The 17,185-nt window shown below is 41.8% G+C and overlaps 1 protein-coding gene across 2 annotated transcripts in view; it reads right to left on the minus strand.

Moving 5' to 3' along the window:
* The window catches only part of LOC125450685 (tetratricopeptide repeat protein 39B), a 103,011-nt gene that overhangs the window by 64,657 nt on the left and 21,169 nt on the right, over window positions 1-17,185 (minus strand). For both annotated transcript variants that reach the window (XM_059643520.1, XM_059643518.1), the window contains exon 2: window positions 5,757-5,791. In XM_059643520.1, coding sequence (XP_059499503.1) covers window positions 5,757-5,791 — 35 coding nt within the window. The remainder of the gene's footprint in view (window positions 1-5,756; window positions 5,792-17,185) is intronic.

The raw sequence follows: 17,185 nt of genomic DNA on the forward strand, positions 1-17,185 counted from the left end.
CGGCCTGCTGTGTTCATCCAGCTCCATACCTTGTTGTCTAACATTGTTTTCACTTCATTTGACAAAGGAGCAGCACTCCGAGAGCTTGTGGTTTTAAATAAACCTGTTGCACTGTGACGTGGTGTCATGTGCCTCCAGACTTTGCCAACCCGAGTCCAACACTGGCTTTCCACATCATTGTATTCTTCACTTGTTCTCTTACCCTAATAGAATTTGTACGGTATAATCTGCCTGTACCACATGCAAACTAAAACTTCTCATGTACCTAGCTACATGTGCAACAATAAATCAAATCAAAACAAATCAAAGATGTTGTGTTCACAAAATATATTCCTACTTTAAGTGCAGGTTGTGTGCTTGTGTGTCTGTGTGTGGGCTCGGGGTGTGGGCTGCGTGTGTCTGTGTGTGGGCTCGGGGTGCAGGCTGCATGTGGGGGCTTGGGGTGCGTGTGGACTCGGGGTGTGGGCTGTGGGCTGCACGTGTCTGTGTGTGGACTCGGGGTGTGGGCTGTGTGTGTGTGTGGGCTCAGGGTGCGGGCTGCGTGTGTCTGTGTGTGGGGGCTCGGGGTGCGTGTGGACTCGGGGTGTGGGCTGCGTGTGTCTGTGTGTGGGGGCTTGGGGTGCGTGTGGACTCGGGGTGTGGGCTGCAGGCTGCACGTGTCTGCGTGTGGACTCGGGGTGCAGGCTGTATGTGTCCATGTCTGGGATGTTGTGTGTGCGTGCCTGCAGGGTGAGTGCATCTGCGCACATGTGCACGCGTGGAGTGGGGTTGTGTGTCTATCAAGGATGTGTGTGCGTGCACATTCATGTGTACGTGTATGTGGTGAGGGTGTGTCTGCAGAGGTTGTGTTTATGTGGAGGGGGATTGTGTGTGTGTGTGGGAGTAGAGAGGTGTGCACGTGTGGTGTATGCGGGATTGTGCGTCTGTAGTGGGATGTGTGTGTGTATGTGTCTTATGTATGGGGTGTGTAGAGGTGTGCGTATGTGTGGGGGAGAAGAGAGGTGTGCATGTGGGGATTGTGTGCATAAGGGTGAGAGTGGGGGTGTGGGTGTATGCGTGCGCGCAGTGAGCACGTGCTTGGTACGTGCGTGTGAGTGGGGGTGTCGGGGGGGGTTGTGTGTGGGTGGGTGGAGTGAGTGAGAGTGGGTGGTGGCATGTGTGTGGAAGTGTGTGGTGTATGTGTGTTCATTTCACTCTGTTTCTTAAAATGATGGTAGGGATTTCTCCTTGTCCCAGATTTTCATGAATAGTTGATGGAGATCACAGGTAAGCTCTGTTCCTCCAAGCTTGAAAATCTCTGTTGTGATCCCATTTCTTCCTGCGGCTTTTCCATTCTTCATATGTCTACTGGCAGCTTCAATTTCTGCCACACCAGGTGGGAATCCAAAATAATCTTTGATGGAGTTGGGAAATTTTCTCAAACACAACTTGTCAGCAATGTCACTGCCCGGTTAGAAGAAATGGTCTCAACCTCCACCGCAAAACAACTCAAATCCACCACCAACCTGACCCAGGTCGAGTTCTGATCCATCCCTCCACTGAGATCAATGACGGCATCCTCCCACACGTAGGAAATTTCCCCTACCTGGGAAGGTACCTCTCATCGAAGGCTGACATCAATGTGGAGGCTCAACTTCATATTCAATCTGCAAGCACTGCCTTTGGACACTTCAGGTTGAGAATCTTTGATGCCCATGACATTGATGCTTTTATCAAAATCCTTGTGTACAAGGAAGTCATCCTTCCAACTCTTCTGTATGGCTCTGAAACTTGAACTATACATCATTCCCACCTCAAGGCCCTGGAGTAATATCATTAACAGTGCTCAAGATGAAATCTCCAAATCAGCAGGGCAGACAGGCGTACTAATATCAGCATCCTATAAGTAACCAACAGCTGTAACTTCAAGACCATGACCATCCAAAACCAACTCCATTGGGCTGGCCATGTACTTAGGATGTCCAAATTTGACTTCCAAAGCAAATCTTGAAGAGTGTACATATTACAGAAGGGGATATGCTGCAGGTCCTAAAATATGTAAAGGTAGATAAATCCCCAGGACCTGATCAGGTATATCCCAGAATTTTGTCAGAAGCAAGGGAAGAGATTGCTGGGTCCATTGCTGAGATACATGTATCACTGACAGTCACAGGTGAGGTGCTGGAAGACTGGAGGGTGGCTAATATGGTGGTATTACTGAAGAAAGGTAGTAAGGAAAAGCCAGGGAACTACAGACCAGTGAGCCTGACATTTGTAGTGGGTACATTGTTAGTCTGGATTCTCAGACACAACATTTACATGCATTTGGAAGGGAAAGGACTAAGTAGGGATATTCAACATGGCTTTGTGCGTGGGAAATAATTTGATCAAGTTTCTTGATGAGGTGACAAAGAAAATTGATGATGACAAAACATTGGATGTTGTCTATATGACCTTCAGCAAGGCATTCCACATGGATAAGGTGCCACATGGTAGGCTGGTTAGCAAGGTTAGATTATATGGAATCCAGGGGAAGTTAGCCAATTGGATAAAAAATTGTCTTGAAGGTAGGAGACAGAGGGTGGTGGTACAGGCTTGTTTTTGGGACTGAAGGCCTGTGATCACCGGAATGCCGCAATAATTGATGCTGCGTCCACTGCTTTTCGTCATTCATATAAATGATATGGATGTGAACATAGGAGGTATGGTAAGTAAGTCTGCAGGTGACACCAAAATTGGTTGCGTAGCGACCAGCAAAGAAGGTAATCTCAGAGTACAATGGGGCGTTGATCAGATGGGTCAATGGGCCGAGGAGTGGCAGATGGAATTAACTTAGATAAACGTGAGGTGTTGCATCTTGGTAAGGCAAACCAGGGCAGGACTGGTATGGTAGGGCCCTGCATAACTCCTTGAATGGTAGACAAGGTGGTGAAGAAGGCGTTTGGCACGATTACCTTCATTGGTCAGTGATCTGAATATAGGAGTTTGGATATCACGCTGCTGCTGGCACAGCCTGTAAGGCCACTTTCTGAACAACACTGCGTTCAATTCTGGTGTCCCTGCTACAGGAAGGATGTCGTTAAACTTGAAAGGGTGCAGAAAAGGTTTACAAAGATGTCCCGGGATAGGAGAGTTTGAACTGTAGGGAGAGGCTGAATAAGCTAGGGACTTCTTTTCCCTGGAGCATCAAAGGCTGAGAAGTAACATTATAGGAGTTTATAAAATCATGGGGAGAGTGATAGAGTGAATAACACAGGTCGTTTCCCTCGGGTAGAGGAGCCCAAAACTAGAGGGCATAGGTTTATGGTGAGAGGGAAAAGATTTAAAAGGGACCCGAGGGCCAGCTTTTTCAAACAGAGGGTGTATGGAAGAAGATGCCAGAGGAACTGGTGGAGGCTGGGACGATTACAACATTTAAAAGGCATCTGGATGGGTACGTGAATAGAAAGGGTTTGGGAGGTTATGGGCCAAATGCTGACAAATGGGGCTTGATCAATTTAGTATAGCTGGCCGGCTAGGATGAGTTGGACCAAAGGGTCTGTTGCTGTGTTGTACATCTGGTTGACTCTATGAAGAGGAGAAAGGAAGAATTTCAAAGACTCCCTGAAGGCTTTCCTCAAGAAATACATCGATGTCAATGTGCATGAGGCCCTCTTTCAGAAAGAACACTTGAAGGAAGCTTTTCTGAAGGGACACAATTCTTTGTGAGCACCATTCAGCAAGGGAATGTACAGAAAAGGAACCAGAGAAAGGAATGCCTTTGATATCAAGACCAAGGATCAATTCCATCTACCAGAAAAACCTGCCAAATGTGTGGTCGGAGATATGGCTCTAGAATCAGTCCATCAGCCAGACAAGGACTAACAGAACCCACGACAAGCGACATGGAATTTCCTCTGTTGACAATCATATTCATTAGTAAGTGATTGCTGACAACAAACATTTCTTAGAAATATTACTTTCCTTTTTCAAATTCAAACTTGATTGTGCCCAGTTGAGGCATGGGGCATGGGATCAAATAAGTTCACCCCTCCTAATTGGGCAGAAACTATTGGCAGAAATAGAGCGACACACTTCCTCCATTTCCCAGGCAGCTTGCTCCAGCAACAATTTCAAATCTAGATACAAAAACAAAGTTGCTGGAAAAGCTCAGCAGGTCTGGCAGGATCTGTGAAGGGAAAAAACAGAGCTAACGTTTCGGGTCCAGTGACCCTTCCTCAGATCTGACCCAAAACATTAGCTCTGTTTTTACCTTTACAGATGCTGCCAGACCTGCTGAGCTTTTCCAGCAGGTCCCGATTAACAGCATCTGTAGTTTTCTCGGTTCAAATCTAGACACGGCAGGAATCGAACAGTCATTTTTACCAATCCTTGGGTTAAGCTCAGTCTTGCCATCCTTCAAACGAAATCGCCTATTCGATGTAAGTACAGCTGGATGGTTTATTTTGGTTAGGAACACGGCACTTGATGTGGTACACCACCTCTTTGAGCAGAAAACTGACACAAAGTCCAACAAGTTTGTATTCTGCATAACTGACTACTAATCTGTGGCGACCATAAACACTATTAAAGGGACTTTGGTTCTCCTGTTGAGGATTTATACTAACTTCGTTCCTAATGGATGTCAGCACATTATGGGATTGCACCACTTAGGAATCTTCAGCAGCAAGTGTGGCTGTCAACTACAAGTAATTATTGTTAAAAACAAATTTAAACTCCACTCTGAAGTCAGGGGAGACTCCCAACCCATACCCTTTGTCTGATTCAACCTGCAGGTTAGTGAAATGACCTGTGAAGGCATCCAGGCTAGGTACTCATAGTGCACTGTAAACAACAACCATATATGCAAAAATGGCTTTGGCTATTTTTATAAAGATTACATACACATGCACACACATACAATGTAGAAAAGAACTATATATATATATATATATATATATAAAAAGACAATAGCTGGTTTTAAACTAATATAGGGTAAGTCAAAATGCAACAATAAATGGGAAAATGTGGTGAGCAATTTTCTCCCTAAAGCTTTCCAATCTTAATTGCACTTTCCTTCTTAACGCCCACCTCTTTGAATCTCTTCAGTTATGTGTTCTCATATTTCCTTTTTGGCTCATTGTCATATACTGCTTTATAATACCCTGTGAAATACCTTGGAACATTTTATTATGATAGCATTGCTGTAAAACTGCAAGTTTTTCTCATGTCCCTACTGTGACATGACTTGTGAGGAGAGTTAAAAATGTAACTCTAAACCAGAAATTTGACATATAAAACAACTTCAAGGGATAGAAATTTCAGTAATTCAAGGCACTAAAATTAGAAACCTATCACCGCATTATGGGATTAACAGTCAGCTATTTGATTTTCAATGTCTAAATGTCCACTTATTGGTGAAGCTATGCTCTCATCTTCACGAGCAAATGCAAAGCGTGGAATAAAGAAGCAATGAACTTGCAACAGGCAGTACTGTCTTCCTCATGAGACATTACACATGAAAAGAACGCAGGGAAGTGCTTATAGTTCCTATGACAATATTGATCCTTCAAAAGCAACAATTCTGTTCTCCTCCCCACTGTGTTTTTTTTGTGGGAATAGCTGCAAGATATTGATGCCTGCATTTTCTACATTGCAAAAGTGGTTGATGATATGAATTTAATATGGAAAATGACCTGGATATGCTGAAGTAGCTTTCAAATAAACTTGTATAAATGCAGAAGTGAAACACGCAGAGTCTGAACAAAACTTAAAAGCGTGTTAACAAATGTACTTACACTGGGATGTTTTCGTAGGCATCTTCAAATAGGTCCTGCAAAACAACAAAAGTACAATGATGTCCCTCTAGTGGTTGACAAAATTAATGAAAGTGATAAATTGAAAATCTTAATTCATAATTTATCAGTTAAGGAAGTGTTAGAATCACCTGAATGTATTGAATGACAGCTTTAATTCTGAATCTAATCTATAGCTTGCTGTAGTTTAGAGACTACACCATAGAGAAAATGCTGAACCTATCGCCCTCCTTAAAATACAATACCTTCTGTGTGAGAAGGTGAAACAGGTAAAAAGGCTAACTGCATAAATCACAAACTGATGCATTCAGCAATGATGCTGGTTGAGAAAAATTTCTATTTATTTCAGGTCATTGCACTTCAGTTGACAATGAACAACACAGATCAAAAAGGCAGTAGATAAACATATCGACATTCGACGACTTGCAACTTCAACTGCCCCTTTATTATCACCCAGTAACATCAAAGTTAAAGATATGTTCTCGAAGGTATGCGTGTCAATAGGCCTGCTTACTTAAGTAAGAGTTATAGAAAATGATAATTGACAAACTTTGAGAAAAGAAGATTATATACATAATCAAAGATAAAGTTATTACTGGCAATATGACACACCATAAACCAACAGTTTTCCCTGATGAGACACTCCCCTGACATTCTCATGGCCCTCCAAGCTCCCCATACCCATGTGACCCATTGCCCATCATGCCTTTTATATATTCTGTATGGTCACTTACACAATAACAATGGAGATCCTTTGATATAGAAATTTAACCTCTAAGAATCTAAAAGTGTTTCCACTAAGAAACAATCATTGGTGTTAAAAACAAAACTGACCGAATTAAAAAAAGGTAAATCCCCACAGTTGTTAAAATATTAAACCATTTAGAAACCACAACGAAAAATATCCCTTAATAACCCCTTGAATCTGGTGAAATAAAAATACAAGCCCCAGCTGTGATGTGACTCCATGGCTCTGAAACTCAGTCAATCATTGATAACTGTCTCAGCTGCCAAAACAAACTATAACAAAAGCATGTATCACAGACAATAGGAACTGCAGATGCTGGAGAATCTGAGATAACAAGGTGTGGAGCTGGATGAACACAGCAGGCCAAGCAGCATCAGAGGAGCAGGAAAGCTTGTTATAACAAAAACATGACCAATCCAGGGAGCTATGTGGAAAAAAAATTCATTTCATTTTTCAAGATAACAAAGTGTGGGGCTGGATGAACGCAGCAGGCCAAGCAGCATCTTAGGAGCACAAAAGCTGACGTTTTGTGATGAAGGGTCTTGGCTCAAAACGTCAGCTTTTGAGCTCCTAAGATGCTGCTTGGCCTGCTGTGTTCATCCAGCCCCACACTTTGTTATCTTGGATTCTCCAGCATCTGTAGTTCCCATTATCTCATTTCATTTTTCATATTTTTTCCAACCACATCAAAAATCGTATCAATTAAAACGATCCAGGAGCAGAATTTCTCTTCCCTCTAAAGGTGAAAACTAAAGACCAATTTCTCTTGCAAACTGAAAGAAGTGTGGTCATTTAACTCAATTTAAATTAGGACAGCAGAGTTTCAAAACACTCTTCCTCAGTTTTGAATGTACAACACTTTTCCCAATAGGAATGCATCTTAACATTAAGTCATACTGATAAACGTAATGGTCGACTTGCCTTCAAAACTGCAGTAAAACAAATCTAATATATAATACAGCATGTAATAAAGACATTTGAAGACATCAATCCTTTTAACCTTTACCCATCAGACTATTTCCAACTCCACAGCAGACCTCGCCCAAGGTCCATGAACTATTGACAAAGACAAGTCTTCAGAAGCCTTGCCAAGCCCATACAACCCAATGAAAATTAATGGGCAAGAAAAACATTTCTTTTTCCCTACGGCCATCAATATCAGAGAACAGGTCATAATCCAAACCTCTTTCCAACTTTGGCAAGTTTGTGTTGGCTACAATTCCAAAGGAAAATCTTCATCCTGAGGACTCATTTTTTTGTTTAACCTACACCACTTACTACCTTTTACAGGGCAAAACAAAAATCGCACACATTAAGATTGAAAATTTAAGCACAACTAACTTTTACAGCCACATTAGATTGTAAAAATATGAGCCAAATTGCCAGTCTTCATTTAAAGGATTATAAATAGATTGTGTAGTAGATTCTTGGGTTTTCTTTTAAAATGTCAGCGCAAAACAATAAAGCAAGTTTCAAATGTGGTCTAGAGACGTTGACCATTCAGGATGTTTTATTTCTCTACATAAACGCAGGTTTCACCTAAATGCTACTATGACAATATAAACACTATATTAAGAAACTCAAGTGATGCAAAGTTTTGTTCCCCTTCCATAATCCCAATAAGATGAGACCTAACATTTTCATGTCGTCCTTGCTCCTGACAGCATCATGATAACATGTGGAGTTTTCCTAACAAAACCAAACCAGCTGCAGAATCGTCCATTTCCTGACTAAGAAGTGATGCAGTGGTAATTCAAAAGAAAAGCTAAAAAAGAAGGAAAGATGGGATTTGACCAGATGTATTGATAGAAGTACAGCTCCAGTTCTTAATGGAACCAACAACATGGACAGTAACATAACAGAAATCACGTGGTGGTTTACGCATATTACTCTGATTAGAAGCAAGTAAAGTTTGGAGATGTCCACTCCTAAAGTTGTGACAGTTTCAACTGTTTGTAAATGTATACCATCTTAACATCAACATAGACAACTGTTATGACTCCAACTGATGGTAACACTGGAAAAATCATATCCCAGTGTGAAACCTAGTTTGACAGACCACAAGGTTTATCTTTCCAATTTGGTTATTGTGATGGTCCCTGATCATATTCACAAGAAGCCACCAACGTATTTCTAACAAAGGAAAATAAAATTAGTGTACAAAGACAAGAAACAAAACAAGACAATTTGGAAAGATTTTACCATAAACAGTAAAAAAATAAAGATTCAATTGCTTTTCACAGCAATACGTTTACACATGACCCCAGTATCACTCCATTTTTTACTTCTTAAACTGCCAAAATCTCAAATGTTTCCTTTCATCATCCAATGAACATGCTGAAAGCTCTGAGTCACCATCTTCCTCTCCAAGATGCACAAACACACCATACGCTGAATTTTCTTTTATTTCGATTAGTCTGAGGTTGCTAAACAGCATATCTGCTGGTATGGGTCTTTTCTTCTGAACTGAACCTATTCCTGGCCCATGCAGTTCTTAAAAGCTCAACAAAGTAAACACTTCAGCAATGAGCTGACCAGATAGCTCATTTGGCTTAAACCACATGAATTCTTAGGAAAGATAATAAAATGTGAGGCTGGATGAAAACAGCAGGCCCAGCAGCATCTCAGGAGCACTAAAGCTGACGTTTCGGGCCTAGACCCTTCATCACAGACAGGGATGGGGTGAGGGTTCTGGAATAAATAGGGAGAGAGGGGGAGGCGGACTGAAGATGGAGAGAAAAGAAGATAGGTGGAGACGAGAGTATAGGTGGGGAGGTAGGGAGGGGATAGGTCAGTCCAGGGAAGACAGACAGGTCAAGGAGGTGGGATGAGGTTAGTAGGTAGGAGATGGAGGTGCGGCTTGGGGTGGGAGGAAGGGATGGGTGAGAGGAAGAACAGGTTAGGGAGGCAGAGACAGGTTGGACTGGTTTTGGGATGCAGTGAGTGGAGGGGAAGAGCTGGGCTGGTTGTGTGGTGCAGTGGGGGGAGGGGACAAACTGGGCTGGTTTTGGGATGCGGGGGGGGGAAGGGGAGATTTTGAAGCTGGTGAAGTCCACATTGATACCATTGGGCTGCAGGGTTTCCAAGCGGAATATGAGTTGCTGTTCCTGCCACCTTCGGGTGGCATTGTTGTGGCACTGCAGGAGGCCCATGATGGACATGTCATCTAAAGAATGGGAGGGGGAGCGGAAATGGTTTGCGACTGGGAAGTGCAGTTGTTTATTGTAAACCGAGCGGAGGTGCCCTCTCTGATGAAGGGTCGAAAGAAAAGACTCCCTATTTATTCCAGAACCCTCACCCCATCCCCCTCTCTGCTGAAGGGTCGAAAGAAAACAGAACACCTCCGCTCGGTTCGCAATAAACAACTGCACCTCCCAGTCGCAAACCATTTCAACTCCCCCTCCCATTCTTTAGATGACATGTCCATCATGGGCCTCCTGCAGTGCCACAACGATGCCACCCGAAGGTTGCAGGAACAGCAACTCATATTCCGCTTGGGAACCCTGCAGCCCAATGGTATCAATGTGGACTTCACCAGCTTCAAAATCTCCCCTTCCCCCACCGCATCCCAAAACCAGCCCAGTTTGTCCCCTCCCCCAACTGCACCACACAACCAGCCCAGCTCTTCCCCTCCACCCACTGCATTCCAAAACCAGTCCAACCTGTCTCTGCCTCCCTAACCTGTTCTTCTTCTCACCCATCCCTTCCTCCCACCCCAAGCCGCACCTCCATCTCCTACCTACTAACCTCATCCCACCTCCTTGACCTGTCCGTCTTCCCTGGACTGACCTATCCCCTCCCTACCTCCCCACCTATACTCTCGTCTCCACCTATCTTCTTTTCTCTCCATCTTCAGTCCGCCTCCCCCTCTCTCCCTATTTATTCCAGAACCCTCGCCCCATCCCTGTCTGTGATGAAGGGTCTAGGCCCGAAACGTCAGCTTTAGTGCTCCTGAGATGCTGCTGGGCCTGCTGTTTTCATCCAGCCTCTCATTTTATTTTCTTGGATTCTCCAGCATTTGCAGTTCCCATTATCACTGAATTCTTAGGAATGCTGTTTTGATTTGCAGATTTTAAAAAAAAAATCAGTTTCTAACCCTGAAAAACTGAATCTAGTCTTCCTCATAGACTGAAAGCCAAAAACCTCAATATTACAATCCAAGATCTGAAAATATAAACATATTATAGCCTTCACTGCTCTGCCATTTGAGTATGGGAGTTTGGAAGTCATGTTGGGGTAGTACAGGACCTTGGTGAGGCCTCTTCTGGTCACCCAGTTACATGAAGGATGTTATTAAGCTGGAGAGGATCCAGAACAGATTTACCAGGATGTTGTTGGGAATGGGGGGTTTGAATTATGAGAAGTGGCAGGATAGGCTGGGACCTCTTTCCCTGGAGCATAGGATGTCGAGGGGTGACCTTTTAGAGGTCTATAAAATCATAAGGAGTATGGCTAAGGTAAATGGCAGGTGTCTTTTCCAGAGGGTGGGGTGTTTCAAGACAAGGGGACATATTTCTAAATTGAGAGGAAAAGAGCGTGGTTCATGTGTGGAATGAACTTCCAGAGCAAGTGGTGGATGCAGGCACAGTTACAACGTTTAAAAGGCATTTGGTTGAATACATGAATAAGAAATGTTTGGAGGATACGGGCCAAGCGAAGGCAGCTGGGACTAGTTCAGTTTGGGATTATGGTTGGCATGAACTGATTGGAAAAAAACATGGGGGAAACAATGGCCTAGTGGTATTATCGATGGACTGTTAATCCAGTGACCCAGCCAATGTTCTGGGAAGTCAGCTTTCAATCTCATCATGGCAGATGGTGAAATTTGATTCCAATAAATATCTGGAAATAGGAATGTAATGATGACAGTGAATCCACTGTCGATTGTCAGGAAAAAACCATCTAGTTCATTAATGTCCTTTAGGGAAGGAAATGGTCATCCTTACTTGGTCTGGCTATCATGTGACTGCAGGCCCACCTCAAGGTGGTTGACCCTTAACCGTCCTCTGTGCAATTAGGAATGGGCAATAAATGCTGTCTAGCCAGCAATACCCTCATGAGATGGGTGGAGGTCAGAGAAATTTAACACTGAATTAGGGACAGAAGCCAACGATTAGGTGACAAAACCTCAAAGATAAAAAGCATAAATTTTAACAGTTCAGATTTGTAAATACTTAAAACTGGAAGGATGAATTTATAGGTTAATATGAAAAAAGTACGTAATCCTAGCTTTTGTCAGTAGTGATAATCGGAAAACAAAAAGGTCATACTAAATCTATAAATATCATTGTTGCATTAGTTATAATATTGTATTCAGTTTGAGAGTCTTGTTTTAGCAAAAAGGCTAAGGTCATGGAGATACCCTTTGATGATATCAGACACAGGAAGCTTCACTCACAAGTGAGATAAAGAAACTGGATGATTATCCCCAAGTTTAGACTCTCACATTAAGACTGGCAACCTGATGACTGATCCCACCTCCCTGATTCCATCTGAAAATTGACAAATCTCTGTCCCCTATTAGGTCTATGTCCAACATGGAGTTACATATTGGCAGGCCTACTCTGTCAACTCATCTGGCTTCAGAGGTAGACACTGATCTATGCAATATGAGACCATAGTGTTAAAGCTCCACAACATGTAGGGGAATCCCAAATTGCAGGTTCCCAACAGCTTTCTGACCAAACCACTTCCTTTGAATCGGGTCGGTACAAGTTCTAGCCACAAGTCCACTAATGACATCCAATCCACCCTGAGATAGTAGGAACTGCTGATACTGGAGAATCTGAGATAACAAGGTGTACAGTTAGATGAACTCAGCAGGCCAGGCAACATCAGAGGAGCAGGAAAGCTGACATTTCAGATCTGGGCCCTTCTTCAGAAAGGTCATTTTCTGAAGAAGGGTCCAGACCCAAAACGTCAGCTTTCCTGATTCTCTGATGCTGCCTGGCCTGCTATGTGCATCCAGCTGTACACCTTGTTATCTCCATTCCACCTTAACCCCTTCACTGCCAAGGTTGTTAACCTGCCAGTCCTGGAGGAGCTGCAATTTCCTCCAATAAATACTGTAAGATAAAAGCCATTGCCTTTGGCCTTTGTTATAATGTTTACACTTTGCCTGCTTACAGAAGGGATGAACCTGGAGCTAGACTAAACCTGTGGGGTTCTCAGAATCCTCTGTCCAAGATTTGCAGTATAACTAGCTACTAAAGTCTGTTGTTCACAACTATGAGGACAGACACACCTTTCACTACAACCTCCAATGTTCTCCCATACAGATACTGCATAATTCCACTTCTGCCTCTATCTCAGCCCTCTTGTTGGCAAAGCTTGCATCCATATCTTTGTTACCTTCAGACTTGTGGAGGCAATTGCCTAGTGGTATTGTCACTAGACTATGAATCCAAAACCTCAGCTAACGTTCTGGGGACCCAGGCTCAAATCCAGCCATGGCGGATGGTCGAATTTGAATTCAATAATCTGGAATTGAGAGTCTAATGAAGACCACGAAGCCAAGGCTGATAATTCAAAATGCCCATCTGGTTCATTAAGTTCTTTTTGGGAAGGAAATATGTCATCTTTACCTGGTCTGGCCTACAAGTGACTCCAAGACCCACAGCAGTGTTATTCATTCTTAACTGCGCTCTGGGGAAGGTGGGATATGTGGGATATGAAATAAATGATGGTCTAGCCAGGGACGTTCACGAGTAAATTAAAAAAAAACTTGAGTATTCCATTCTCTGTAAATTCTCTTCATCCTAAATGTTGGAGTTATATCCCAGCCTGCACCAAAGTCCTACTCAATCAACATTACAATGCTTGCTTTGGAGTTTCAGACTCCAATGACTCAAGTTTAGTACTTTTGTTCTCATGTTCAAAACTTTGCACATCTGTCTCTGCAACATAATTTGAAGACTCCGGATTTCTATAACATATCAGTTATTCCCTTTATCCCACCACCGACAGCCACGATTTCAACTAACTACCCTATAAACACTGCACTTCCATTTCTAAAATACTCTCACTTGCTTTAAGATTTTTTTTAAAAAACACACCACTTTTACCAAACTTTAAATACCTTAAATATCTCAAATTTTAGCTTGAGGTCAGGTTTCATTTCATAACACTTCTGCAATGCACCTAGAGATGTTTTGCTACGTTAGAAGCAAATAAAAGTTATTGTTGTTGATCCCTGCCAGAGGGAGGTGCACACCGATTAACTCCTCTGTAAGCCTTGGACACTAAAGCAAATCATAGTAAAATAAGGTGAACAAGAAGGATCAAGAAAACAACCTCAGGTGGTGCCAGAGATCAATCTGAGTAGGGATTTTCCTTCTCTAAACACTACACTTCCAAAATTGTCTGAACCCCAAAGTCTTGCCACCTATTGCATCTCTGACTTATCCAGATACTAGCAGTCTAAATGTGCTTGAGTTTCAGGAGTATCTTAGAAATCTTGCCCCTTTCAAAAGGCAACTTTCATGTATCTTCCCACTTATTTACTCTGCTTCTTAAGTCTTCAAATATTCCCAGTAAATTTGTTAAACACAATTTCGCTTTCATAACACTATTCTGACTTTATATAATTATATGATTTGCTCAGTGCCATATCATTACTTCCATCACAATAGATTCCAGCAGTCTTCTGACAACTGAATGTCCTATTGACTGGCATGTATTCTTAGTTTCTGCATTTTCTTGGAATAGTGGCGTTACAATTGAGGCCTTCCAATCCACTGTATCCATTCAAGAATCTGGTAGCTTTTGGAAGGTTCAAACCTGTGTCCACCCACCACCTCTTTCTTGAAAGAACTCTTGGCTACAGCCGTCATGACCAGGGGGTGTCAGCTTCGCGGCTTGTCTACCTCATTCCCTTCATTACAAAAGTGTTGACTCCTCGAAAGTACTCAATTGGGCAGGAATTGGAAGGAAATGTCAGACATTAGAAAAAATGCAACAATTCACAAATTTTTCCTTTCAATATCAACACAGCTTAGAGGCAAATCAGCATTAAGAGATTCACTCACACAGCATTGCCACTTCATTTGAAGCTTTAGATCTGCTGCTTTCACAAAATACACACAAGTTGCCTGAGCTCACGCAAACAGTCCAAAGCCACATATGAACAAAATGGAAATGTCAAGCTGTTTTTTGCCACACAGTTACAGAACAGCATCTTATTTGTGTTGCACCTGATTTGACTATATGCAGTATCCCAAAATGGAAAACTACTTTGCGAGCTCTGAATTTCCAGCTTGGTAAATACAAAAAAGTACAAAACTAAGGAATACAATATTTTCCTCATGTTGAAGTGAATGGGCGTGGGCCTTTATACAATGTTTTGGGCTGTACTTGCTTTTACGTGCAAAAGGTAGCAATAGGCTACCAAAGCTTGGAGAAATTTGTTGTTTGCTTCTTAGCATTTTGAAAGATTTCTGTTACAAAAAGCACAATGAACAATTTTCCACTTGGATGCTGAAGGAGAAAACAGAGCACTCTACATTTCACATTGTACACAACAGAATCAATAGATAAATAACATGAACTGTACCAACCTATGTTATGTAACTGGAGTAATGAAAATAAAATTTCAAAACATGAGCAAGTTTCAAACTGTTAATTGGTAGCTCAATGAGTCAATGACACTAGGCACATCAATTTAAAGCATTTTATGGATGTTTTTGGAGCAGTACCTCCAAAGATATGCTTCTTAAAGCAAAGTATCATTAAATCAGATACTTTTAAACCTGATTTTATCTATAGTGGTAATTGATTCCAAAATGGCACCTTGGCCCACAATATACAAAATGCATTATATTATTCTTTTTCCATTCAAGATGAATCAGACCTAACTCTTGGTTTGTGACTCAATTAAAAGTTGTGATCCTCTGAAAAAAATACACAATGTAGCTCCAGGATATATGACATACCATGAAATAAACCACAATATGGTTTTAATAAGACTGAAATCACTTCCAGGTACAGCGAAAATAAAGATGGTAATGTTTGCCAAACTCTAAAGGTTTTTTTTGATTTGGAGACAGGATTTATTTTTTACTCAAATTTGTTTTCAAAATATTGGTTGAATGTATTCACAATACTTGTGAACTCAAGAAGGTGAAAGTAATTGTGCTTAGTCTTCCTAAACTGCTGCAGTCCAATGATACTCCTTTGAAAAGCGTTTACTGATCTACTTCTCAAATAAGACTACAAACTTCTTAACCTTATCTCTCTTCTCAATATCCAAGCTCTGCACAGAGAACTCGCAACCAAAGATGGAGTGCTGACTCATAACTTTAGGCCCAATGTTTCTACGTAAGAGTTACATAATTGTTTTTCACTTCCATGCAATCTACCCACAATGTAAACAGTGCACACAGCACCTCAAACCACAATATGAATCTATTATTAGTTTCCATCCCACAGAGACGCATCGTTTCACCAGAGAACCATTCAGATGAAGCAAGCTATTCAGTAAACAGCTTTACCAAAAACACAAATGACCAACATATCTTCTGAAACACCAAACAGATGCCTCATCTCCCTCTTGTTTAACTACCACTGTATGCAGTCCATGGACAAAGCAAAGAATTTCAAAGTGCTGCTCCTTCTGATGAACATAACTTCCAAAACTTATACACTCAAAAGGACCGAGCAATGAAGGGAAGTGTGCCAAACACCTTTTTAAAACAATCCTTCTATATGTGACGCAAACTTCAAAGAATTATGTACCTGAACCCCCAGGTCCCTCTGTTTGACAACATTACCTAAGGCCCTACCATTAATTGTACAGTCCTACTCTTGTTTGTTGTATCAAAATGCAATACCTCGCATTTATCCAGATTGAACTTCAGCCATCATTCTTCAGTCCATTGATGCATTTCAACAAGATCCCTTTGTAATCTTAGAAATCTTTCTTCATTGTCTCTTTTGCAACCAATTCTAGTGTTACCCATAAACGTACTAACCATAGTAATCATAGAGACTGTCAAGTTGATTCTGCTGGTTAATTTGATCATGTAGATCCTAGATTTCAGCTCCACTTTTCACCCATTCTCCATGTCACTTGATTCCCTGAGAGATCAAAATCTGTCTATCCTAGCCTTAGTATATTCCCTGGCTAGCAGAAATAATTTCTCAGCATCTCATCTGTCAAGACACTCCAGAGTCTTGCAAATGGGTCCTAAGATCAATTTCTGGGAAACTCCACTACTAACTGTTAACTCAGGTCTAATAAACATCTATTCACCAACTACTTCTTGCTTCCCTACACTCAACAAATTTTATGTCTACGTTGCTACCGACCTTTTCACTCCACAAGCTCAAACTTTGTTCACAAGATTATTATATGGCCCTTTATCCAATGTACTTTGCAAGTCCATGTATATCACATCAACAGGACTAACCCAATCAATCAACTGTCTTACCTAATTCAAAAAACTTCAGCAAGTTAGTTGAACAAGATTTTTTCCTGAAACGTTCATGCTAGCTTTCGTTAAATAAGCTGTATTTGTCCAAGTTAACACTGATTTTGTCCCATCTATCATTTTTACAAGCTTTCGCACCACCAAACTCAAACATACTGGCCTCTGGTTGCTGGGCGTAAGTTTGTGTCCTTTTGGCACTACCTGATGCTGAGGGAGGCTCGAAAATTATAGTCAAT

This window comes from Stegostoma tigrinum, chromosome 3 (assembly GCF_030684315.1).
Source record: "Stegostoma tigrinum isolate sSteTig4 chromosome 3, sSteTig4.hap1, whole genome shotgun sequence".
NCBI lineage: Eukaryota > Metazoa > Chordata > Chondrichthyes > Orectolobiformes > Stegostomatidae > Stegostoma > Stegostoma tigrinum.